Source organism: Corvus brachyrhynchos, unplaced genomic scaffold, assembly GCF_000691975.1.
Source record: "Corvus brachyrhynchos isolate BGI_N302 unplaced genomic scaffold, ASM69197v1 scaffold61, whole genome shotgun sequence".
In the NCBI taxonomy this organism is placed as follows: domain Eukaryota; kingdom Metazoa; phylum Chordata; class Aves; order Passeriformes; family Corvidae; genus Corvus; species Corvus brachyrhynchos.
Genome location: NW_008236478.1, coordinates 3,145,067 through 3,169,927, shown reverse-complemented (window position 1 = coordinate 3,169,927; position 24,861 = coordinate 3,145,067). Strand labels below are relative to the sequence as shown.

Sequence of the window (24,861 nt, the reverse complement as noted above, 5' to 3'; positions counted from 1 at the left end):
AACAAACATTTGATTAAAACAGCCTGCTTCAGAACAATAAAAGAAAGCCAACATGTTAACATCTGTGCTCCCTGTGCCCCCGCTCTCATGCCACAGAAATAAGAGAACACCAACACTAGAAGAAGGTTGAGGTTTCATCATTGACTAAATAATTCCAAAATCAGAGCATCATTGATTATGTTAGTGCTGTTCTGAGTTAAGCCACACTGCTCATCAGTCTGTACTCCCAGTCTCATGCCATTGTAGAGCTACAGAGTGCTAACGACAGGTACCATTACGCCTGTCTGCTTCCATTCTGAAGCCTTATTCTCAAAAGCTCATGCTTTTCTGAAGCATTCAGAAAACACTGGCTTAAAAACAGAAGTCTCTCAGTCTCCAAATCAAATACTGTTGTTGCACAAAGCACTTTGAAACTAAGGTAGTTCTTAAAAAATGGATTGTCATTTTAATGTTTTTGAAGTAATAAATATCTTTTCCACTTTTTTGTTATCAAAATGCAACTTGTTATTAAAACTTTAAATAAAAAAACCCAGATCAACTAAAAGCAGGAGAATTAACTTGAAAAAAGAAAGTCAAAGATTCTGAGGAAACAAAAGTTTCATTTCAACTGCACTGAACCAGAACGTATTGTCAGTATCTGAAGACCATCGACTTGTTCTTGTCAATATCTAGAGACCAAACTGAGACAAATGACAGATTTGGATTACTGTGGTTTAACCCCAACTGCTAAATGAGCCCAGCACAGTCTCCCTTGCATAGGGGTGGTGGAACTGAAGGAGGAAAAGTGGGAAAACTGGTGGGTTAAGAGTTTAACAGATAAAGTATAGGATGTGCATGCAAACAAAACAAGACAAAACAAGGAATTCACTCACTACTTCCCGTTGGCAGGCTGGTGTTGAGCCATCTCCATGGCTCCATCACATCTAACAATGACTTATGAGAACACACACCATTGCTCGGAATGTCCCTGCCTCTTCCTTCTCCCCCCAGCTTTATATGCCAAGTATGGCATAGATTGGTACGGAACACGCTGTCGGCCATGTGGGATCAGCTGTCCTGGCTGTGTTCCCTCCCAACTTCTTGTGCACCCCAAGCCTGCTCATGGTCCTGGTGGGACAGTATGAGGAATAGAAAAGGCCTTGACCCTGTGTAAGCACTGCTCAGCAATAACTAAAACTTCCCTCAATTATCAACACGGCTTCCAGCACAAATCCAAGTGCAAGTTTCTTCTAAGATGAGGAAAATTAACTCTATCCCAGTCAAAACCAGTACACAGATTGAAGAAACTTTTCATCTGCCAAAGTAAACAGGCTTACTGACACAATATGATACTGGTGGTAAGAGAGGCTCTCTCCTTTGAGTGTAAAACAAATCCTAAGGTGCCAGCTCAGAGTCAGGACTTTTAACTTCATGAAATGTAAGGAAATCAGTTCAGCATAGCTTATAAAATTACTGCAGGAATAACTAGCTGCTAATTTTCACTCCTGTGCTCTGTATCGGATCACACTAGAAATCCACAAAGCAAGGCCTCAAAGTAGCTTCAAAGATCTAAATAAAACACTGGAACAGTCTATGATCATTACCCTTTTATTGAATTTGCAGTAGTAAATTCTTGTCAACCACCTCTCATATTTATGAATCACTGTTTTACTGCCCATTCAATCGTGGACCAGTTAAGAGTGTACATAAAGGAAAAACACTATGGTTTACACATTATTTTATTCCTTGCTTAGGACTCTCTACAGAGAAAAGTGTGTATCTGAGAGAAGGATTTTGCATGAATAAGCATGAAAGTTAGGATGAATTCTAGCACATGGTCTACAATTCCTAAGCTTTGCTTAGTTCTCCTGCTAAGCATATGAAACCTAATAATGTTTATGGAAACCAGTACACAAGAAGGTGTAGAGTTCATGTCCAGCACAGAAAAATATGACCTTCACTCTTTGTCCAAAAAAAGAAGAGATTATACAATGATCTCATTTACACAGTATAAATCAGAAGAAATTCTGTTGACTAGAGTAGTTGTGTTGCACCCCCAGCTTGAGCAACACATGGTTCATGAATGTGGGAACTCCAAAGAACAAAACAGGTATCATGAGCACTTACCCTTTAAAATTAAGCTCTCTCACACTCTATGTACATTTCATAGAGCTTTGCCCCAGTGGCCTTTGTAAGGCCTCCAAGACACATTTGGAACTCAGAGAGGGTATCTTAAAGGGATGGAACAGGATCAGGATTCCCGGCATTATTTGAAGTGTGGTTGGATTAGGCTGTTTGTTACAGAGTGATCAAGTTAGGTTCTTCCCTTTCCACAGGGGCACACTTGCTCACTAAAACCACCCAGGTTTATTTTGGATTTCTGGCTGAGTTAGGAAGCAGGGGAAAGCATTATAAAAATGCTATACACAGGACTAAACAGGGCCAGTCTCGTGTGGATGTTATGCAAATATACATGTGTTGACTTGTGGGTGCCATGACTCCCTAGTGAAACACTTGCTCTGCTTGTCACAAGCCCTAAACAGCTAATAAGACCCTACAAGGGTGAAAATAATTCTCTCTGCTGACTTTGGGAGCCATTACATAACTCAAAGAGGTTTACAAATTCACCATGTCATGAAAATAAGCAAGGCTAAATGTACTCTCTTCCCTGTAAAAGCCAATCCTTCTGGGTCTCAGAGGACAAGGGAGGATGATCCCTCTAATTCCCCAGAGATCTGAAATTCTCCATTCTCTGTTGACTGAGGGTCTTGGAGCAAGAATTTCATTACAGGCAGCTCAAGCCTATTCCTACCTTCTCCTTGATAACCAATTAGCATTTTTCCAGCCAACACCTCTCTAGACAGCACAGCAAAAGCTCAGTGTAGATGAAGGTCAGTTATCCAACCACATTAAGTGCATTTAAAAATAAATCAATAATCAAAGGCTGATTTGTAAAAGAAATTGAAGTGCTTTATAGATATAAATAACTAAACTTCCAGAGGGAGTGAAATTATATGAACTCAAGAGAAGTACCTACAGATCTATGTATATCTTAATTTACAAGATATATGTTTATAGGGCACCAGCCATCGCAGAATGTAAACACAATGTGTACTAACGATGATCCACCTTTCGCTAAACTATACGTGATTTATTAATCCCTCTCCCATTAACATCAGACTATGATCTCACTCTTGTGATAGCCAGTGGACCTCAACCCATTTGGAGATTCATTGCAGATGAGAATCTCAAAGGATAAGATTTTGCCCTCACTAAAATTAGTACTAAAATTCCAATAAACTTAATAGATTCTTAGATTTCACGAAACTGCTTTAATTTTCTTTTTTTTTTTTTTCTTCCATCCTCCAGACTACAGTCTGAAAAACTGCCAAGGCTCTCCTAAAACCACTTTTCTTTAAGAATCTTTGCAATTACCAAAGATTTTTTAAGGAAAACCTCCTTTCTGGTAAGCTACAACTTAGGTCCAAGTCATACTATTGAAAAAGGAAAGAAGACTTAAAAAGAAATACCAGCTTCCCTTGTGAAACAGTCAAATCTCTCTCAAACTCAGAAAAGTGTTAGGTTAGATTACTTTAGAATAAAGGTACAACATATCTTCCTTGTTTGACTGTATCAGTCCACCTTCCGGGTATTCTTAATCTGTGCTCAAAGAATAGAGAGGTAATTCAAAATAAAAAATAAATGCCATATTCAAGTAGGGCTCCTTGAACCAGAGTGTCCTGAAGAGGCTAGGGAAGGAGAAAGGAATCTCCCTCATTCATGAGGAAATGCACCATGTGCATTCACAGTGCTTAAAGGTGTAACTTTTCCACTGTGGAGATGCTGCACTCAGGCATACTTCAGGTCATGAAGAAACACGTTGAGTAAATTCAATTAATTTGTTTAGGTGAGCAGAATTCAATCTCCAACCCTGGAATCAGACAAGTACATAAACATCATCAGCTTCTTTATGCCAATAATATCTTGGACCTATTATCAGTGGGAGACAGGCCTCAATGTTGCATCTCCTGTGAATAATACCTAAACAAACCACTCAGCTACTTCTCTTCCATAGTAGAATTTCTTTCAGATATTATTTTGAAATTATTGCAATCGGTTACTAAAAGCTTGAGTTTGGTAACCTCAGTCATAGTGAAAAATGTCAGTAAATTGACATGCTCCAGAGTGAAATCATTGTACCAAGTGCATTTTTGAAGGGTCAAAGATTGATAGATATTGCAGATAGATATGATAGATAGATAGACAGATAGATAGATTGATCTGCACAGATAGATAAATTGCAGCTCATAGTCTCTGCTGTACCACTGAATGAGCCTTCCCTCCTCTGTCCACATCTATCCCATTTGGCATGTGCTAAGGATGGTATCACAAACATTGTGAGTTTTAACACTCACAGACAAGCATCTCTCACTCTGCTACAGCCAAGTAAAATGAAATAGTCAAGTGACTAAAATGGACCGTTAAGGCAGTTTTAGAAGCCGACTAACAGCTTCTAACGAGCTCCAGATGCTTTTTCTTTCTGCATAATTTGAAACCTAACATTTCCAGGCACTGCATGCCATTCAGTTCTTTTCTTTCCAGCTCGATCTTGCAGTCTGGAACCAACCATTATGCTAATAATCTCCAAAGGCGTAGCACTCCTGTTGCTTAGTTACACAAGTTTCATAAGCTGCAGAAGGAGCACTGAAGAGCAGGACCCTGGAGTTGGGGAAACCCTTTTGCCACTCCACTGGCACGGTCACCCAACCTTCCTGAAGGCCTGCCATTTTCCATCAAGGAAGTACGACTCAGAATTCACAGGACTGTGGAAAGGAAACTGTCCTGTGTTCCCTGCTCACAGGTCTGTTTACAGACTGAAAGACTAATTCATTATTCAAAGAAGAGCAGACAGAGGACAACTGCACAGTAACAGACTATGAATGCTCAGCCCACACTACTGAGACAAACTGAGCAGCTTGTGACATCTGCACCTCGCCCTCTAGTAGCTTTCTAGCTGCTAACCGGTAAGATCGTATGCAGGGGGGCAGCCTGGCAGAATTGTTAAGATGAAACAATATTTTTGCCTATTCTTGGTGGGCCTTGGTTTTGCAAGTGACCTTGCACTGTGTGATAGCATGGTGGCCCTGAAGTCACCTGGAAAAGTAAGAAAATTAAGGAAGGAAACTTCTCTCAAACTATGTACTCATGGTGGAATTTAATCTAAACCTGCCTGTTAGCAAGAGACTGCATTTAAGACAGTCAGTGAATGAATCTCTTCCACAACAGGTTGTATCCAACAAGAAATGGCAACAGGCTCTTAAGCAGGAAAGCAGAACTGCTTGGCTTCATGCAAAATCATTTGCTGTACAAGTGCAGGTTTTAAGCTCTGCATGCAAGTATTTCACTATAGATGATTGTACCACCTATTCCATGGGTGAATTAGCACATGTCACCTCACAGCCTTCCTGGCACCAGAGAGGTGCAGGGAATGCATAGCTCCACTGGGTTTGCCATGCCTGTTCTGCAGCATGCAGAATTCCAAGACGAAAGACAGAGGAAATCTCTCACAGGGTAGTTCAAGATGGGCTTAAGATCATTCTGTACAGGCAGAACCATAGAGGAGGAGGTCCTGAAACACCTGGCAGTGCTACAGGCAGAAGGTCAGTTCTGTTCTCGCCTGTGCTGGGAAAGGAAGAAGAAATGTTCAGGGTCCAAATGTGCAGTCTTTTAGGATCAGATGTCCTTCTTAGGGCAGGCTTAAGATACAGTGGGTCATGACTGACCCCTGTGCAAGTGCATAAGTGCAGATAAGGAATAATCCCCAATCCTTCCTTGCCTCAGAGAGACACTGATAGTACTGATGCTCAGGTCTGTTCCTTCCCTGCAGCTCCCAGCAAACTGAGCACCATAGACAGCATGATGCCCTTGACACACAGTTTCTGTTAATTTCTGTATCAGGTCAACCTCAAAGCTCTGGGCCTATTAAACACTCCTAAAGCTCTGGGCTTTTAAAACGCCATCCAGGCAAAAGATTCTACCAAGTGTGGATAGAAAGGGAAAGGGTTTTCTAGTCAAGATCCATTTTAGTGAGACCTTATCACAGAAATACAGCACCCTCCACCCCAGCAAAAGGCTTGTCAACAACTCGGGGGGTGAACCTGGCAGTGGGGTGCAGGTGGGAAGTCTCATCATTTCTTAGGTGGTAGGGCAGCACACGTACCTCTCCCTCTGCCATTCCAGGAGATGCACTGTGAGCATAAGACTGAACAGGCGTAATTAACATTTAAGCAAGGAGGGCTCCTGTGATTCCTGAATTTTTAATATCAGTGGCTACAGAACTGAGGCCCTCTCACACAGAGCCAAAGAGACGTGGCTAAGTAAGCTCCATTATCTCCAGCTGCAGCCCTGTAAAACACTGATAATTAGTTTCCAAGCATGCAGAGGCAGGAGAGCTATCCATCCCCTTCAAGTTGTCGAGTGCACTAAAATGTTTCTGCAGTCCTTTAGTACTAATCCCTATTTTTGGAATTGCAAATCATAGTTTTCAAAGCCCAGAATGTGGCTCCAACTTTTAACCCAAACTAAACAGCACTTAGAAAGAGTGAGCACTCCCTAGGGACTTGATCGGTGCATCTGAGAAGTTCACAGCTGGATTTTAAAAAACCCAACTAAAGAAGGCAGAGTGAAGAAACTTCTTTGGAGTCTGGACATTATGCAGTGCATCATACAAAGAGATCTGTCTTCAGAAAAATCACACTGATCTGTTTGTTAGGAATTCTTAAAAACCTGAAAGGTCCAGGTTCAAACTTTGTAACAGGTTGGAAAGTGTTACTGACAGAGAAATATGCAAACCTAGCAGGCTGAACTGCAGCATTAGTCGTGCCAAGCCTCCAGCACTGAACCTTGTACGCCAGGCTCCCTCTAGCGCTGCCAGGCACGCACAGCGCAGAGGGACCCCGGCACTGGGAACCAGTTACCGGAACAGCAGCACAACCGAATGATTCTTTGCTAGATGGTATTTTTTAAAGTAAGAAAGGAAACTATTTTGGCTCAATGATTCCCTCTTTGAATTTAAATGAAAATTAATAGAAAAAAATTAATAGGAACTGAATGTTTTCTTTCTGAGTTTTAAACATGTTTTAAAAAAGCGTTTTAAAAGAAATTATAATACTGAAATTAGGAAAAAATTACATGTTTCTCCTTGAGGCTCCCATTAATTTTTTAAAAGGCATACTTGGTTGAGAAGCTTCACTTATCAAAAAGCACTGAATGTCTTGGTCAACTCGTCCAACACAAAATTCCAACAAAGAAAAAGTTGGACCCAAAGGTCACCTGGTTCATGCCAATTACAGGAGGCAGGAAGTCTCTCTTCATCCTGCCAACGTGTAAGAAAGCTCCCCTATAGATCTTTTTTCTGAAGCATGGTAGTTACCCCACCTCTGTGCACCAGAAAGGGCTCAGGGTGTCCTGTACCAGCAGTGGGGCTCTGGCACTCCCCATGCTGCTCAACTTTATCTTCACAGAATTGCCAACAAGGATATTGCATAAAATCATTAAAATGAGTGAGCTGTGATTAGAAAACCCTGCTGTTTTGATCTCCAGAACTTTCTACTCACTCCTGGGGAAATTATTTACGCTAACATCAACAAAGGTGGAAAGAGTACTTACTTACACTTTGCTTCAGTTACCAGTCAACATATAGATAGAATAGCATCAACATTGCCCCTTGGTAATATGGTCCTGTAAGTACTCATGAGAAACAGAAACATGGGAGTGACACACAGAGATTTAACTGTGTTTAAATATTTTCATGTAAAATAACAAAAAACCTATTCTGGAACATGCCCCCAGGGCAAGATAGAATCCACTGCACTGCTTCCAGTATTTTCTGAAGCATCTGCCTCACTACAGAGCTCTTGGGAGAGTGGGTGGTCGCTGGGTTAATGCTTTTGCATTATTTTGGGCTATAGCATGTAATTGAAAAGAAGCTGAAATGCCTTAGTTGTAACTTGAGCTTCCCCTTCATGTATTCACACATGATTAATGAGTAGCCAAAAAGCCTGAAGGGTTTGTAATGAACATAGGGACATGTATTGTAGACAAATCCATATTTTGTCCTAAACAATCATTCATCAAAGCTGCAATTTGACTCTTTACAATTAAATGCCAGAGCACCCAGACCTGAGATTACTCAGATGTAACCTGTGCTCCTCTCTGAACCCTCACTGAGAGGGACATTGTCATCCATTTCCAGGGAATCGGCCTATTTCCTTTGCCACTAGGCATAATTAGCAGCTGTATTTGATGACTTTTGATTAGAAAGAGTTCACCAAACCTGAGAATAAGTGGACTATACTTTTACAGGCCTCCCCTCCAGGAAGCATGTAACACATGCTGAGAATCAGTATGAGTCAAAAGTCTGACTACTACACCTACATGCATTTTTCTGAGGGCAGGGCACCTTTGCAGACCCTCTATCCCCCAGCATGAATAAAATAAAAAGGTTAGAGTATCCAGAGGAGAGGACACTTAGCAAGGCCCAGTTTAACATGTCATTAAGCAGCACTGACACCAATCCCTGTTGCAGTTTATCCTGTAGGTGATATATGAATTGCCAACAGTTCTGGCCAGTCTGGGAGCCCACCATGTTCCTGAGTCCTGGTCAAAACAAAATTCTTAATAATTTCCTTTAAACATTTAATCTTTCAGTAACATCCAAAGATGAAATCTCAAGTCCATTACACAGGAAATTTAACCAACCTGTTAGCAAATGTCAGGTCTGTAAAGATGGCAACTGCTGATCTGGTAGAATAAGAAAATTTTAGGTAGCTTCTTCTAATGCAGTCTCTAAGGACTGGATTGACACCCACAATATATTTTGCTCCACTCCTCAGCTGGCTGATGGATAATAACATATTTCATTCAGTTGCATTATATCCTAAGCTCAAATCAGTATTTAGGAATGAAAGACGGCAAATGTCTCCCACTTGTAATTTCACCCTGTAATGTAATGTAGGTGTTACATTGCAATGAAATAATATTGTAAATTATTAGAATTTCACCTACTCAAAATACTTTCAGGAAGAATTTTCAGACTTGCAGCTTTGCAGTTGACAAGTTCTGACCTCAAAACAAAAAAAAACTTCTGAAGAGTCTAGCAGTAATATTAATTATAACTGTGTGATTAACAGCCATGGCTTTCAAAGGCTTTATTGGAGTTGTCACATTTTATCCACAGAGTCTGGTCTGTCTGTCTGTCAGCAGAGAGATGCCGCCCAAGGGAAAAGGTCCACAAGGGAAAAGGATCACCTTGAAAGTGGCCAAAAATGCAGTCCGTGTAGCTTTTAATGGAAGGCGCCGTCTTGACTTAAGCAAAATGGGCATTGCCACCTTCCCCAAGTGCATTCTGGAGCTGGCTGATGTGGAGGAACTTGATTTGAGCAGAAACATGTTAAAAAAGATTCCAAACATCATTGAGAAGTTCCAGAATCTGATGTGGCTGGACCTGCATAGTAATCAGCTTGATGAGCTGCCTGCAGCAATAGGCACACTTCACAACCTTACTTACCTGAATTTATGCAACAACAAGTTGAAAGCTCTACCAGAAGAGTTGACCCTGCTCAGGAACCTGCGTATTCTCAACCTTGGCTTGAACTGTCTTGAGACTATTCCCACCACTCTTGGGACTCTAAGGGAACTTACTGAGCTAGGTCTCTTTGACAACGCCTTGACCATCATCCCGAAGAGTGTGAAAAAACTCCCCAAGCTTGAGAAACTGAATGTAAAAAGAAACCCTTTACCAGAATTTGCAGAGGAAGAAGAGCCGATTGACACCGTTAAACGCATAGAATCACTTTACTTAGTAGAAAAGAAAGACCTGTGCAGCTCCTGCCTGCAGACATGTCAGGGTGAGAGGGACGAGCTGCACAAGTTAGAGGACATGACACCCGGCTCCTCAAATAAGCCAAGTTTCCCTTCACTCGTTACACCCAATTCCTCTGCAAGGGATAACCAAGAAGAATGGAGAATGAAAGACGCCAATCCTTGAAATATACCAAGGCACTCAACAGACTGTGTTCCATGAAGCCCAGCCCAAGCTAATAAAAAGCTGACCTCTCTACTCTTCCATTTTCCTGCAGTTCTGCTTCTTTAAAGATCGACTTCATTTTAGAAGCAGACCTCTATGGTCTCTAAAATGAAAACCAGAACAACTAAACTATGTGTATATTTGGAAAAGACTATTTCCATCTGGGCCTGTCCCTACAACATGTTCTCCAGGTTTCGGCTTTTTGGGGTCTTTTGCGTGTGCAATGTCCAGTAAAGGGATCTTTTTAAAAATAGGTTTTTGTAGTAAATCCATTCCCACCACTAAGCCACAAGTATTATTTCTGTTCATTTTCGTAGCGTGAGACACAGTTGAACCAGTCTCAGTAAATACCATTTGGAGGAAAAGGCACAGACCTGGGAACCTTCTGCTGCTGGTGGCTGCCACCAAGGTCTCAGAGTCTCAAATAGGCACTGCCAGTGTAGGAACAGTGAGCCTGTTCAATTCAGCAGAGGCAGCAAACACAAGTGTTATGCTGAGGAGTAACTAAGCAGTGCAAACACAATGCTTAGAGATAGATAACTAGTGATCCTGGTTGCCATCAAGGGGCCAGATTCTGCAAGTTCTTTGGGATTTTGGGTGCTATAGCTAGGTGCAGCAATCTCCAAGTTGCACAACACAATCAGCATGGCATCCTATACTCGTAGTGTTTTCTCTGCCTCTGAGTCTCTCTCCAAGGAAGATGTAGAAGGGAGAACAGGTAGGAAAAATATTTCTCTTTATAAGGGTCCCAGGTTTACCACTTAAGCAGTGAATAAAGTGATTAAGAGAAGAAGAGTCACTGTGTTCCATGAACCAAGAATCAGCTTGTGAATTGATGAAGTCAGGCCTGGTATCCCCACAGCACTTTTAGTTTTCTGTTGACATGTACGTATGCACATGTGCACCTGAGCACACACATTCACTTGCTCAAATCACATCCTTAGGGCAGAGAGTGCTGACATCCTGCAAACAGCAATATACAGGAACAAGCAACGAGCAGATTATAAAAGCACTCATGCATGACATGAGAAGGGCTGGCAGTGGCTGTAATAACCTATGGTGATGGCAAACATTTAAGTATATTTATATGAAGAATAAAGTGCCAGGAGCACTTTAGTTTTTAAATTACTACAGTAGAGCCTGGGAGTCAGAACTCCTGTGTATTTCCTATGGACTAGGTGGAAAAACTGATAAGGGATTTACCAGAAATTCTATTACCACAATATCATATGATGTATCAAACTAGTATTTTCTTCTTTCCATGCTTCAACTGTGCAATTATTAATAATGTGTCTGGGCAAAGAACTTAGTCTAGTCTGTTTCCTTGTCTCAGGTATGGCAGGAAAAGCTGGAATGCTGTGGAAGTTGGCCATTGTCCTCCTAGATGGGGAAGGAGCCTCAAGTGCTACTTTTGAGATTTTCTAACTCTGAAGCAGCTCCACAATTCAAACAAGGGAAAAGTAAACTCATCAAGTCCTCAGTCTGTTAGTTCTGAGCTTGGTAAAGGGAAGCACACCTACTGAGGTAATTTTCCTTAATTTAAGCATGAGTTTTCTGGCTTCAGTACTTAGGCAATGGTACTATATTACATTTATTTTATTTCAGTTCATGCTCTAACATGGTCCAGCCAAAGTTATGCCAAAGGCCCTTTATGTTCTCAGAGTAAGTTGCATAGGGGCTTCTCTCAGCCAGTGGAGTAAAACTGAAGGCAGAGCCTTACTGCAATTCAGGACACGCTACTTTAGACCTAGGCATGCAGCCTGTCTCAAATTCTCAGATTAAACATGAGTCAAGTGTTTCTCCCAGTAACCACCAGCCCAGTTAATGCCCACATTTCTTGATGCTGTAATGCATCTTCTCTCAAGACATTCACACCTCTTGAGCTCCCAGCAAGCAGAGGGAAAGGAAATCCTAGGGTGAGTTACTGTTTACACAGAACAGACATCATGCTCCCCAGTCAGCCACCACCTCTGGCATAGGCTAGCCAGAGCTGTTTCCATACTGCACTGATACTTTCAGCCAGTTGATGACTGGTGCTCAGGGGTGAAAATGCTCACTTACAAGATAGGTAATGATCTGCAACAGGTAGACTGAAAATTAAAATGGATACAGCTGACACAGGCTACAACAGCTCAGGGGCAATGTGCACCTCAGGTCTCAATAGAATTCTGGCCTCAGCAATCATTTCAGAGGACACCAATTAGACACTTAGGGCTGTGTTCCCCAGATACCCAAATTGAGAAAAGTTACAGTAACTCATGAGATGCATGAAACATTCTCTCAAGCACCTCCCACTGGGGGAAAACTTTTTTCCTGCAATGGTAAATCTGAGGGACACGTTAGAATCTCCACTGTGCAGCTAATACAACATGCCAAAACATCCATGTGTACATCTCTCACCATCTGCCCTAAGCACACAATGAAGAGGTCTTTATGCAAAAGCAGTATGGATTAGCTCTGTCCTCACCTCACTGTCTCTTCCTACAGTAACCATCTGTGTAGAGTTTACCAATAAAGTGATATTAAGGAGACAATAATTATTAATCATCTCTGCACAGTCAGCTTTTCAACACGCATCTTCATGCTGTGATGATGTATGCTAGAATGCTTTTTGAAGTTCTGGCAACACCTCTGAATCTTTAAAAGGGAGGATACAAATAGGTATGTTTCTATATGCTTTTTTTAAGGTGCAACTTATTCACATGATTGCACTTATTACAGTTATCCAAGGTTTCCTGTGTCTTACCTTATATTTAGGGATTCTTCCGTTATCCCCTTTGACTTCAAAGCAGGTTGGAAAGAGCAAAATCTATAGGAGATATGAAAGGTCACATTATAGTTATGCAAATGGTTATTACAACATATTACATATCTATAAAACTGCTGTGGCCTCACAACTTTCTTCAGGAAGCCACAGCATTTCCCAAGACTCTAACCTGGGACAAAGCTGCAAGACAACAGGCAAAAGCATACATCTAATATTAAGGAGTTGCTATGGGCTGGATAAAAGCAGTTTCTCTCCCCAATAGGACTTTGAAATTATATATAGGGTTATGGACTTTTGATTTAAGGTACTATTAAAGTCAGAGAATAAGAACCCATTCAGACATTTACTTAGCAAAAATGGCAGAAAGAACACCAACCCTTATCTCAGCCATTCATATTTACATTTGCTGTGGGTTTATGATATCAGACAAACTATACCCTTGAAAAATATACGTTTGGTGACCTTCAGCTGAGGATCAAAACCGTGTCTTGAACGGCCTTTGAAAGATTCCCCCAAGAGATACTTGTCAGAACTCAAAGACAGCAAAGGTAAGGGCTGGCTTTGGAGCAGATCCTGGTGACTAAGTAGCCACACTGGAAAGGAAGAACAGATAAATCTGCACTGACTTTTTAATGCAATACTGGAATAGGAACTGCTCAGAGATTTTAGGAGCAGAAGGAATTGCTATGATTCTTTAGAAATTAGTAGTACCAATGCTCAGTTCGGGCTGCAGAATTTACTACAGGAAGTACTAGTACTGAAGTGGATTTTCTTGTGTAAAGGCCAGTGAATGTATAGTAATCCTGATATAATGGCCAGAACTGCAGTAGACAAAAACATGCAAGAAAACAAAGTGCAGATTAATCACTTCGTAGTCTTACATTCAAGTTCCATTAAACAAGGCAAGCACATAAGGAAAATCTTTTTTAAAATGCCATTGTTAAAAGTTAACTCTACAAAGATAAAGTTGGAGAGACAAAAATATGTTATTCCTAAAGAATCTAGTGATACTATGTGGGTTGGAAGAAAGCAGGAAGAAACCTTCTTCCACCCAGTACAGTGAGGTGAAGTGGAAGTGGTTCTAGTCTTAGTGGGAGGAAGGAAAACAGCTACAGTCAAAATTTCCTGGGATGCAGGGACACAGAACACATGACTGGGCGCTAGAAAAGTCCTACACATTAGATCCCTTGATAAGTCAATGGCTATATAATGCTCAGAAAAATTCACAGGTCAGAAAAAGGAAAATTTCATAGCTAAAGTGTAACCCATGAAAGCTCAAGGAAAAAATGGAAAATAAAGTTCCCGTGGCAACACAACACAGACACCTGACACCAGGATAAATAGGGGTGGTATACCAGGAGCATCACCAGGAGCATTCCCATGTCATTATGAGCTCGTCATTACCTTTTAAATATCTTATTTCGGTCACTGTCATGGAAGACAAGAAATCTGGAGTAACCATTTTTGAAGAATATTTCCAAGGCGATCTCCTGGAAAGGTAAATCATTTACAGTGTGAGGAGCTGCAAAGCAAAGCCTAGTGCTGCAAAGGGTCCATCACAGCCTGTCCAATTCTTCAGAGCTTTAAAAACAAGACCTTGACTTTTTGACAAACGTGAAGAAGTAAAACAAAATACATCTAACATTCTAAATATCTCCAACAGTAGAAATGGTCCTACTGGGTGACTAGGAGTTCAAAGACCTCTTTGAAGCAAAACCAAACTCCAGATATTGGTTCCACCAATCACCTTTTCCTGCTGCTTCTGAAATCTCAGTGTGATTAATAAGACAATAGTAGCATTAACTTCCAACTAGGTGATAAAGATAACACAGAGAGGGGATTCTAAATAAGTTTCTTCTAGAGAGCATCCATACTGCTTTCTAAATTAAGAGAGAGCTCAATAGTCCACCCAGTACAGTGAGGTGAAGTGGAAGTGGTTCTAGTCTTAGTGGGAGGAAGGAAAACAGCTACAGTCAAAATTTCCTGGGATGCAGGGACACAGAACACATGACTGGGCGCTAGAAAAGTCCTACACATTAGATCCCTTGATAAGTCAATGGCTATATAATGCTCAGAAAAATTCACAGGTCAGAAAAAGGAAAATTTCATAGCTAAAGTGTAACCCATGAAAGCTCAAGGAAAAAATGGAAAATAAAGTTCCCGTGGCAACACAACACAGACACCTGACACCAGGATAAATAGGGGTGGTATACCAGGAGCATCACCAGGAGCATTCCCATGTCATTATGAGCTCGTCATTACCTTTTAAATATCTTATTTCGGTCACTGTCATGGAAGACAAGAAATCTGGAGTAACCATTTTTGAAGAATATTTCCAAGGCGATCTCCTGGAAAGGTAAATCATTTACAGTGTGAGGAGCTGCAAAGCAAAGCCTAGTGCTGCAAAGGGTCCATCACAGCCTGTCCAATTCTTCAGAGCTTTAAAAACAAGACCTTGACTTTTTGACAAACGTGAAGAAGTAAAACAAAATACATCTAACATTCTAAATATCTCCAACAGTAGAAATGGTCCTACTGGGTGACTAGGAGTTCAAAGACCTCTTTGAAGCAAAACCAAACTCCAGATATTGGTTCCACCAATCACCTTTTCCTGCTGCTTCTGAAACATTTCTATCGTGAAATCTCAGTGTGATTAATAAGACAATAGTAGCATTAACTTCCAACTAGGTGATAAAGATAACACAGAGAGGGGATTCTAAATAAGTTTCTTTTAGAGAGCATCCATACTGCTTTCTAAATTAAGAGAGAGCTCAATAGAACTGCCAAAATAATTTCTCCTGACTAGAAGCAGCAAAGGAGGAAGGGGAGTTTATGACATTTCTCACCAAAACTTTGAAGAATTAAAGTTGAAAGAAAATTTCACTCCCTTTTCACCTCCCTGGAATGTCTCCACACGTTGTTATGCTGGGCATTTGAATATAATCCTATTATTTACTTAGTGAGTGGTCCTTTCTTCCCCCAAGTCATTCAAGTAAAACTATAAATAACATGCAGTGTCTGGGAACACAGACATGAGTTTCAATCCAAATGCGGCAGGTGCAATACAAACCTAGAAAAACACTATGATGGCAGGTGGCCCATACATGATTCATGGATAAAATATAAAGCATAAAGGTAATATGAGAGCAGCTATGACAATAAACAGCTTGGACCATTTGCTCTGAAGCTCAGCTTTCCAAATGAGGTCTGCTCAAGTGTTGCCATTACAGAATTGGGCCAGTGCTTTGCTCTGGGCTGGGCTATGTGCAGGGACAAGAGGAGACCAGCTGAGGCACAGTCACTGCCTGAACAGCTGATCTACCTGGCCTACAGGGAAAGCACAAGGAATCAGGTTTCTTCTTTTCCACAATACATTTTCAAAGTTTGTGGCATAGAGTCCCAGCAAAGCCTGATACAGATACCTGAGTTTTCAGTTAATTAACTGAATAAAACAACCCTGGAACAACAACAAAACCCCCAATCTACAAAACCCCTCAAACCAGCAAGCTCTGCCTATTCCCCAGGCCCATCCAAACACTGTTTCTACTCATCTCCACTTTTCACTTTGGGTCACACTAACACTTCTATTTTTCATGTTTAAAAAAATCCATGCATACACAAATGTGAATATATGAGTAGCTGGAAGTCTTCCACTAGGACCTTCGATGCTATCCCACAAACAGAAGAGGTGACAGTTCTGCTACTCAGGCTGATCACCTAAGTGATCTAAGAAAATAAGCTTCATACAGTTACTCAGAACATGACTTACCATTCCTGTACATGCTTGGTGAGTGACCTAACCACTGCAATGTACTGTATCCTGAAGCGTCACCCACCAAAATTACCCAGTTTGCATACACAATTAAATATAAAATCAAACAGGGCTGACTCATGGATGAGTACCATACTACATGATATAAGACAATTATCAGCCCTATTTTCTCCAGCTTCTGAATTTTCTAAATGATTTCTTAATTCCCTGCTGAATCTCAACCTTCCAAAAATGGATTCAAAGTAACAAGTAACTAGTTACAGCTGCTTCAAAATTCCATATATTGGTCAAATCTGTGAATTAATCCTTAGACTGTACCAAAACCCTCCAAAGCAAGTACAGGCTCTGGTGTTGCAAGAAGTTCTAGTTACGACTCTTCTGTGATTCTCCTCACAGATTCAGCTAAACTAGACAAAACTGAAAGGGTACTGAGGCCCCTGGTGATGAGTAGCTCCTGGGTATTGCAGCTATAGGCACAGAATCCTCTGTTTTGGCTTATGGTTCTTTTATTGAACCACATGCACAACTTGAATGCTATTCCAAGAGGCCCAGGATAAGTGTGTTAGTAACCCATAGTACACTGATGCCGTAACTACTGAAGTCTTTGGGAGCTCAATATTACTAAAGTCAGCTGCTTTCTGGTAGCTTCCATAAAAATAAAGAAAATTAACTTCAAGTCTAATTTTCAAACACATTGTGTGAACAACACTGTTAGCCCAACAATTAATAATCCAGCCACTCCACTCAGGGTGTTTTAACACTGTGGTGAGTATAGAAAGGTGTTTGTATTAGCAAAGGCTAATGAAGCAATGATGGGACCAAAAGCATTTTGATACTCAAGCAAAAAAATATCAGCAGTCTTAGTGAAAACTGAGCAAGCAGTTTTCAGTCACGTGTCACTGCTGCTGTTGCAGCTTTCCCTCTAATGACTGAGCATGTTAATTCCTACCTGCAGGAGAAAGCGCATCAGATGAATTTCTTTGATATCATGATATGAATAACGGGAACACATCTGGTCTCCCACAGCATGATCTTTATGACATAAGTTGAAAATAAATGGATCACTGATTCTGGAAGAGAAAAATAAATTAAAAAAAAATTAATTTGAAACAAAAAAGACCTGGAGAGACCTCTTGAACATGCAAGTCCTCCCCTAAAGAAAAACAACAATACCAAGAGATATCAAGATCAACTGGGACATACATAAACTGAAAACAAAGCTAAATAAAGCTAAATACTAAAGGCAGATTTTCAACTAGTTACCCAAATAAAGAGCCTGTGGAGGCTAAGGGTAGGTTTGGAGTTCTTTTAGTGCATGCAAACAGGCAGACAGCAATGTTTTGCACACGTTGAAGTCTGAGAATGAGCAAGGGAAGAAACTTGTTGGGAGAACCTGAAAGCCCAAGTCAAGGGTAAGCATCATATGGACACACAGCTATTGTAAAGAGCAATTACTTGGAATTAATAATTAAACAATTAATTAATTATTATTTTAGTTGTGTATATGCATTGGAATTTCCATCTACAGCCTAGCCCACAGAAAATCCCTTAGAAAAACAACCTAAGCTTTTATCAGATCCAGTCTAATCGATCCTTAAGTCACCTGATCAGACTGACTGATATTAAATTTAGTAAGATTCGGATGCAGAGCAGACAGGGAGTAAAAATGCTGAGCTACTCACTGTCCCACTGGGTTTTGCACATGAGCACACAGTATGCACAAAGAGCTCAGTCTAACAGACTCATTTTCAATATTGATCGCTTTCAATAAATCATGAGTCAGAGATAATAGCAGTGTGCCAAATATTAATTACGAATCTGTCTTGGAGGCACAAACAAAAAACTTATGAGACAACGAAGCTAAAGGGTCTTGCACTAACTGTTCCATATGAAAAAAAGCTGTGAGCTACTCAGAAAGAAACTTTAACAACACTATAACATAACTGAAAACCAACAATGTATGTGTGAGACTGTCCACCATCTCCATCTGTTGAAGATGGGTGTTCTCATGGCATCTCCAAAGCCTGTGAACAAGCACCTCTGTTAGTTATGTTAAGCAGTTTTTTGAACAAATGGGAAGGATGGAAAACTTCTTGCTGTGCTATTACTCTGCTTGAAATGCCCTCAAATCTGTACAAATTCAAGGCATCCATGTGCCAATACTGGAGTTGACCAAGCAGATCTCTGGAAGAAAGCAAAGAATGACTCACCTGGACAAGCAGTGACTAGTACAGTAGACTTCCTCCAGAGGGGATAACACGAAGCACTCACAGATGTAGAAGTGCTCTTTGCCAAAGAGCAGCACCCCTTCCAGTGCTGTATGACCCCGCACAACTGCCACGGAGCACTTGAACGTCACCTAGTATGGAGGCAAGAGTAATAAGGCCAGGAGCTGGTAACATGGGAGACAGGGGCAGCAGGGAGCCAGACCCAGTGATGTAGAAGAACATATATTGTACCAAAAACCAATGTTTGTGCCATACTGATTAGCGAATTCACAGGAACAAAGCCACAAAAATCACCATACGACTGACAGAGGTCCAATCAGAATATATAAATCTGTCAATCTAATTGTCTTAAAGATTTAGATAAACATTCTAGAATATTTTTAAAACTTTGCCTTGACATCCTAAGACTCAATTTCTTGTAGAAGAATTTCTAAAATACAATTTAAAAACATGGGGAATTTTTCAACAAAGTATTTTGTTTATTATATACGCTAGTTCATAGAAAGTTTTCTTGGGAACTGACCAGTTTTGATAAAGAAAAGAAAGCCTTTTTTCTGGAACATTTTCTATGGCTGATAGATGGTGCAGAAAGTAAATAAACCAATATAGGGACTGGAAAATGGTGTGGCCTGCAGGAAAAATAAAAGTTCTGATTTTAAATCAAGCAGTAGTTTATTGCAAAGAATTTCTCTTACATTTAGAAGCATGGAGTTCCTTATTTTTGTCTGCTCATATAATATTCTATATATACTCAGCTCCAAAAGCAAAGCCCTCTGGTTAGTACAGTGAGCTGGGAGGGTCAAGGCCAACTCAGTGTTGTGCCCAGTTTCAACCAGAACTTTCAACCAGTACCTCCTCCATTCCTAGGGAAGGAGGCAGTAGCTAATCATCTATTAGCCCAGCCTCAAAAATCTTCCTCCCAAAATCTTAAAACGCTACTACCTTATATACTAGGAAAACTGTGCACTGCTGAGCTCCCCCTGTAAATTAACACAATTCTGAATTGCATACAATCCAGAAATGAGTGTAAAATTTTGCAAGCTGAGTCCATCTGAAGCTGCAAGGATCAGTGGGCTACATATAACAGGAGAAGTTTCCTGATTCAGAAATGTAATACAGTGCTCTTAAAAGAACAGATTGACAAGTATGAGAAGTATCACAAATCTGTTTTTCTCTTAAGATCTCAATGGTCTTACCTCTACCAAGCTAGGGAGCTGTATTATTTTTTGGGACAGGCAAAACTGACCCAGAAATGGGATTGGTTTTACTACATAACGTAAAGTCTACACAATCATATGTAGGGTAAGAATGGTTCTCCTTTGCTCTTCGCCTTTGTTCCTAACCTCACTATTTCTGGAGTCAAATCTACAACCTTCCTTGCCATCCCAAAATACACACGGTCTAGCTCAGGTCAGCTGAAACAGACCTGTACTGCTTCACAAGGTTTTAGTGTTTGATGTCAGGATAACATAAATATTAAATTCATAAGTAAATGAAATAAAATCTCCACGTTTAAATACTTCTGCTGAAAAGACATTATTTTACCAACAAATGGGGCGCTTCATTTTGAAATCACTTAGTGGGCACAAAAGGTTGTTTTCTTCTATCTGGCTTTAAGGAAAAAAAAAAACAAAACCCCAGCCCTGGGAGACTTCTGTGGGTATTTTTTTATGAAAATCTCTTCAATCTCTTTCCCCTCTAAATGATTTCTAAGAGGAAGGTAGCATTTTTTCATCACCTCTCCCATAGGAATGCCTATCTCTGCAGGGAAATGCCAACCACAGAACCCTGAACTGGAGTGCCTGCCATTACATGGTTAGAGACACGTATGCTTGCACTGAGAATACTGGGGAAATCTGCTCACATTAGCAAACCAAATGGTTTCCTGAAGTAATTAAATAGGAAAAAGATCACTTCTTCCCAAAATGAAGGTAACTGAATATTGAAATATCAGGCAGTTTCATAAAGCAGCTCCACAGACACGAAGTTGAAATCCAGACTTCTAAGAAATCCACCTCAAACCCAGAGATCATGTGTCTGTTTTTAGGAGGCATGTGGATCGTGAAGGAGGCCTGCTCATGATCACTGATATGGTCTGGCACAAATAAACACTTTGCTATTCTGCCTAAGGCTGGACCAGGGCACATTAGCAGACCTTGACAGGGAGGAAAGAGCATGTACCTCTCTTTCACAAACCTTAAACTCTGAGTATTCTGTACTATCCAACCAGAAACAGTCAATGGTGTCAATCCCTTTCTCCAATTTTATATTATTTCTTCAAATTTATATTATTATTAAATACATCTGCGTTATTGGAAATACAAGAGCCCTTGAGCTGAGTAAACTTTTTTCATTTGGGGAATGTGACTTATATTACTGCTGATGAGTAGCAAAGATCTGACAGAGTTGTACCACAAAATCTCCACCAGGACAGTGTTGTACCTGCAAGTCTTGTACCTTCAGTCTTGCACTGAAACACCAAGCAGCTTGAAATTATCATAAATTAAATAAAAACTTCCATTTTCTGTCAAAACAGATCAAAACCCAGTTCACAAGCTACTAGAATCATTAATCAATGAAGCAAACATGACATAAAATAATTGAATAATTACCTTCTAAGGTATTGCCCAAAGCCCTGCATCTCTTGATTGCTCTGTTCATTCAGATGTACAAGGGAATTAAGCTAAAGGCTTAAGTTGTTTCTTTTTCTTGTTTTTCAGAAGAGCTGTTTCTAAATGTTCCAGTTGCATTTAAGCAAACAGCCATAAAAGTGTATCTGCTCTGGAGTTCAACAACCAGATTTCCAAAAGAACTACATGTGTGAAGATGCAAACAGTCTTCATATAGTTTTCAAAAACACTACGGGGATTAGCCATCTATTCCTGCAGGCTCTAGTAGTGTTAGCATGGTCCCTCCAGGGAAAAATACAATGGTCACACATTCACTCAAACTCACACACACTCAGGCACATTCAATGACTTGTCTGTGCAGTGCAGGAGAGAACATGGCTCCAGTTGCCTGCTTAAAGTGCAAAGAGCTCAGGAGGCAGCCACTGACAAGGCAGGACAGCGGCGCACTAAGTGAGCACAGGACAGCTAATGTCACCCCCCGCTGCTTTTGTTAATACTTCTGCCAGCTTGGCAAGGCAGCGACTGCTGCTGGAAAAAAACATGCCTGGCATTTCTGATGGCTTCCTGCAGAGTTACATGGAGAAGAGACAGACAGCCTGAAGGCTCAAAATGAGATCAGTGCATGGAAAACATGCCTCGCATTTTCATGCCTGTCTCCTTCTTCTGGGGAGAAGTATGGGGAGGAAGGGGCAAAAGGAGGAGGGGCAGAGAAATGAATTCTGTTACATAAACAGACTGCACCAAGAGGTCTGAGAAAGTCCTATTAGAGAGCACAAGTGCAACCCCCAGCCACTGGCAAAGCATCAGGAAAATCTGGTGATGGTATTGAGATATTAAAATAAAACAGCTATTTCTGTATCTATGTACAACTATCACAGCACTGTGATGACTGAGTTTAAATTCTAAAAGTATTTGGCTTCCACCATGGGATGTTAATTCCTGGGCCACTGGGGGAGTGATGCCACTGAAAAAAACAGGTACACTGCAAAAGATCAGGGAATGAGGCCATGTCTATGCCTCAATTAAATTGACAACATCTAAGTTACAATATTCCTAAGAGTCACCCTTATTTACTCCACAACTCATCTCCTCCCACAATGGTCCTGAACTCGCCTCTTCCTTATATTGGGAAGAAACCTTGGTGAAGTGCATCCAGTTCTGTACAAGAGCAAAGAAGGAACAGCAATGTTTTGACTAGGTAACACATGATGGAAGCATCAAAGAGGAAGCGTGGAAAGTTTCTGTGGCCTAAGAGGGAAGAATCTGTCCAGAACTCATGGGGAGAGAGAAAGGAAAAGATGTATGAAGGGAGGAAGAAAACATCTTCTGGTATTCTTCAGGAAGACATGTGAACACCACCGAACTAGCAACCTATACAAAACTGGCACACTCTTCCAGAGGTAAGAAATAAGTTTGATCTAGGCACTGCTCTGACCATGAATAAAGGTTGTGGAGCAGCACAGGAATTCTCACAGTCTTATCATTTGCCATGTCTTAGGCAAATTCAGACAATACTTCTCATACGAGAATATCTTGGTTGCTATGCCCAAATTTTTTTCTCTTACTTCAAGGAATTAATGTTAATTGCTCTTCAAGAAAAGTCTGTGTAGGAGTTCATACAGAGGCTGGAAAATTATATTTGCTCTAGGGAAACAGAGAGTAATGATGTGTACTGTAGACTGAATCCACCTGAACCCCAAACTGAAAGGAACAGATAGGCCTCCACATCCAATTCACCCTCTAAAGTGCCATGTCCCCAGAGAAAATTTTCTAGTTCATCTTTCCTACCTTTTCACTCTCTGCCAACTCCTGCAATATAATTTGTCTCTCCACACACAGTTCCAAAAAGTCTTCTGAATGGAAACTTTCATGTAGAGCTGGGAAGAATGTTAGCTGGTTACAATCCAATCCCTTCTGATCCATCTCCCTCTCTGCTCCATTTAACATCAGCTCTCCTGTATCAGTATAAAGAGATTGCGGTTTCAGTGGCAGCCGGATGACACCAGAAGTATTTGCAATTTAGACTTTCACTCAATCTATTCTACCTTGGGAAACAGCATTATTTATGTGCAAAAAACAGGCAAGAGAATTAAAACCTGTGACTGCTGAAGAAGGATGATTATTTCAGGGAACCAAAGACAGATACATGCAGTCAGTCATAATTCACACTAAATCCCTATAATCACGGAAGATTAGGAAAGTAGGAAAAATTTAATGTGGACTTTGGGGATGTGGACTGAGCAGGATCTTAATAAAACCCAAAGAGAGACAACCCACTTATATCTTGCTTAAGCTGTGTCCCAGGTTTTGCACACTCATGCAGTGCATGCAGATCAAAAAGGCACAGTCAGCCTTCTTATTGAGGCTGACTGTAACCACTCCATGCAGGAACTACATACTGCTTCCATCTTGGTTGGAGTCTAAAACAATGAGCTCCACTCACGTGTTTGCTAGACCCTATCACAGTAAAAAGTATGCAACACTGCATATTTCCAACCTAATTTCTTCTGAGTTTAAGCAATTGGGAGCTTTGCAGGTGCCCAAAAGTACCCAAAGCTTTCATTTCAAAATAGCTCTTTTAGATCTTTCAGGTGGCAACAATAGAGCAGCAAATTCTGAACACAGTTGATATATCACCTATAAAATTTACATGAGCTTTGTCCCAGATGTTATAGTGACTTTTTAGCCCAGAGCACTAACATTAAGGTTTTTTTGCTGGCTTGAATTCTGACCTGGAACTCCATACACTAATTCCAATTATCTTTGACTGTTTATGTCTACTTTCTTGATGATGCAATGAAGCCCTAAAAGGTTACCTGGATTCACTTCAGTGGGGGAAGTTGTTTCCTTTCTGTTTGCTAGGAGAACCTGAAAAGAGACTAGGTGTGACTAGAGTGGAACATGCAGACAGGTAAACATGTCAGAACCTAGCTGGCAGAGAAGAACACAGCTTTAGATCTATGGTGCAAATAAATGCCTTGGAAATTCAAATAAACTCAATGGAAAGGAACAAATAAACATCATTGGAAAGGAACCCAAAGGAACAAATGTCAACAATTAAACAGAAGAACTATTATCTTTTCAAAGACCACTGTGCATGAGGCCAGTTATAGGATAAAAATCATACTACTCCATTTGCAGAAAACTGCCAGAATCCAAGCAGCACATGAAAGCTGAAAATGCCTTAGATATAGGAACCTTACATTGAAGTCTTCAGCCTTTCATTGATAGGATTTGACACTTTGACATTAGAGAAACAGAAAGTACTAAATACCCCACATACACAGTTCAATCTTAGTTCAAACCACCCTAGTTCCCCTTTTGGCCATTCACCACTTCTAGCAGCACTTGTAAGCATATGACTAACAGGACAGTGCAGCCTTCTAACTGGACTCTGC

The 24,861-nt window shown here is 40.6% G+C and overlaps 2 protein-coding genes across 5 annotated transcripts in view; one reads left to right on the top strand and one right to left on the bottom strand.

Moving 5' to 3' along the window:
• LRRC18 (leucine rich repeat containing 18) lies at positions 1-12,806 on the top strand. 2 transcript variants are annotated; one of them, XM_017725988.1, is made up of 2 exons: positions 1-5,003; positions 9,218-12,806. In XM_017725988.1, the coding sequence occupies exon 2, from the start codon at positions 9,248-9,250 to the stop codon at positions 10,025-10,027; it is 780 nt and encodes a 259-aa protein (XP_017581477.1). In that variant the 5' UTR covers positions 1-5,003; positions 9,218-9,247; the 3' UTR covers positions 10,028-12,806. The 2 variants fall into 2 exon arrangements, with proteins under 2 accessions (XP_017581477.1, XP_017581476.1); XM_017725987.1 differs by lacking the exon at positions 1-5,003 and having other exon boundaries at positions 7,156-12,806.
• Positions 1-24,861, bottom strand: part of WDFY4 (WDFY family member 4) — a 125,490-nt gene that overhangs the window by 28,820 nt on the left and 71,809 nt on the right. For all 3 annotated transcript variants that reach the window (XM_017725986.1, XM_017725984.1, XM_017725985.1), the window contains exons 42-47: positions 24,280-24,331; positions 23,252-23,418; positions 18,816-18,964; positions 17,555-17,675; positions 15,096-15,181; positions 12,813-12,875 (exon numbers count right to left, since the gene is read on the bottom strand). In XM_017725986.1, the coding sequence (XP_017581475.1) occupies positions 12,813-12,875; positions 15,096-15,181; positions 17,555-17,675; positions 18,816-18,964; positions 23,252-23,418; positions 24,280-24,331 (638 nt within the window). The remainder of the gene's footprint in view (positions 1-12,812; positions 12,876-15,095; positions 15,182-17,554; positions 17,676-18,815; positions 18,965-23,251; positions 23,419-24,279; positions 24,332-24,861) is intronic.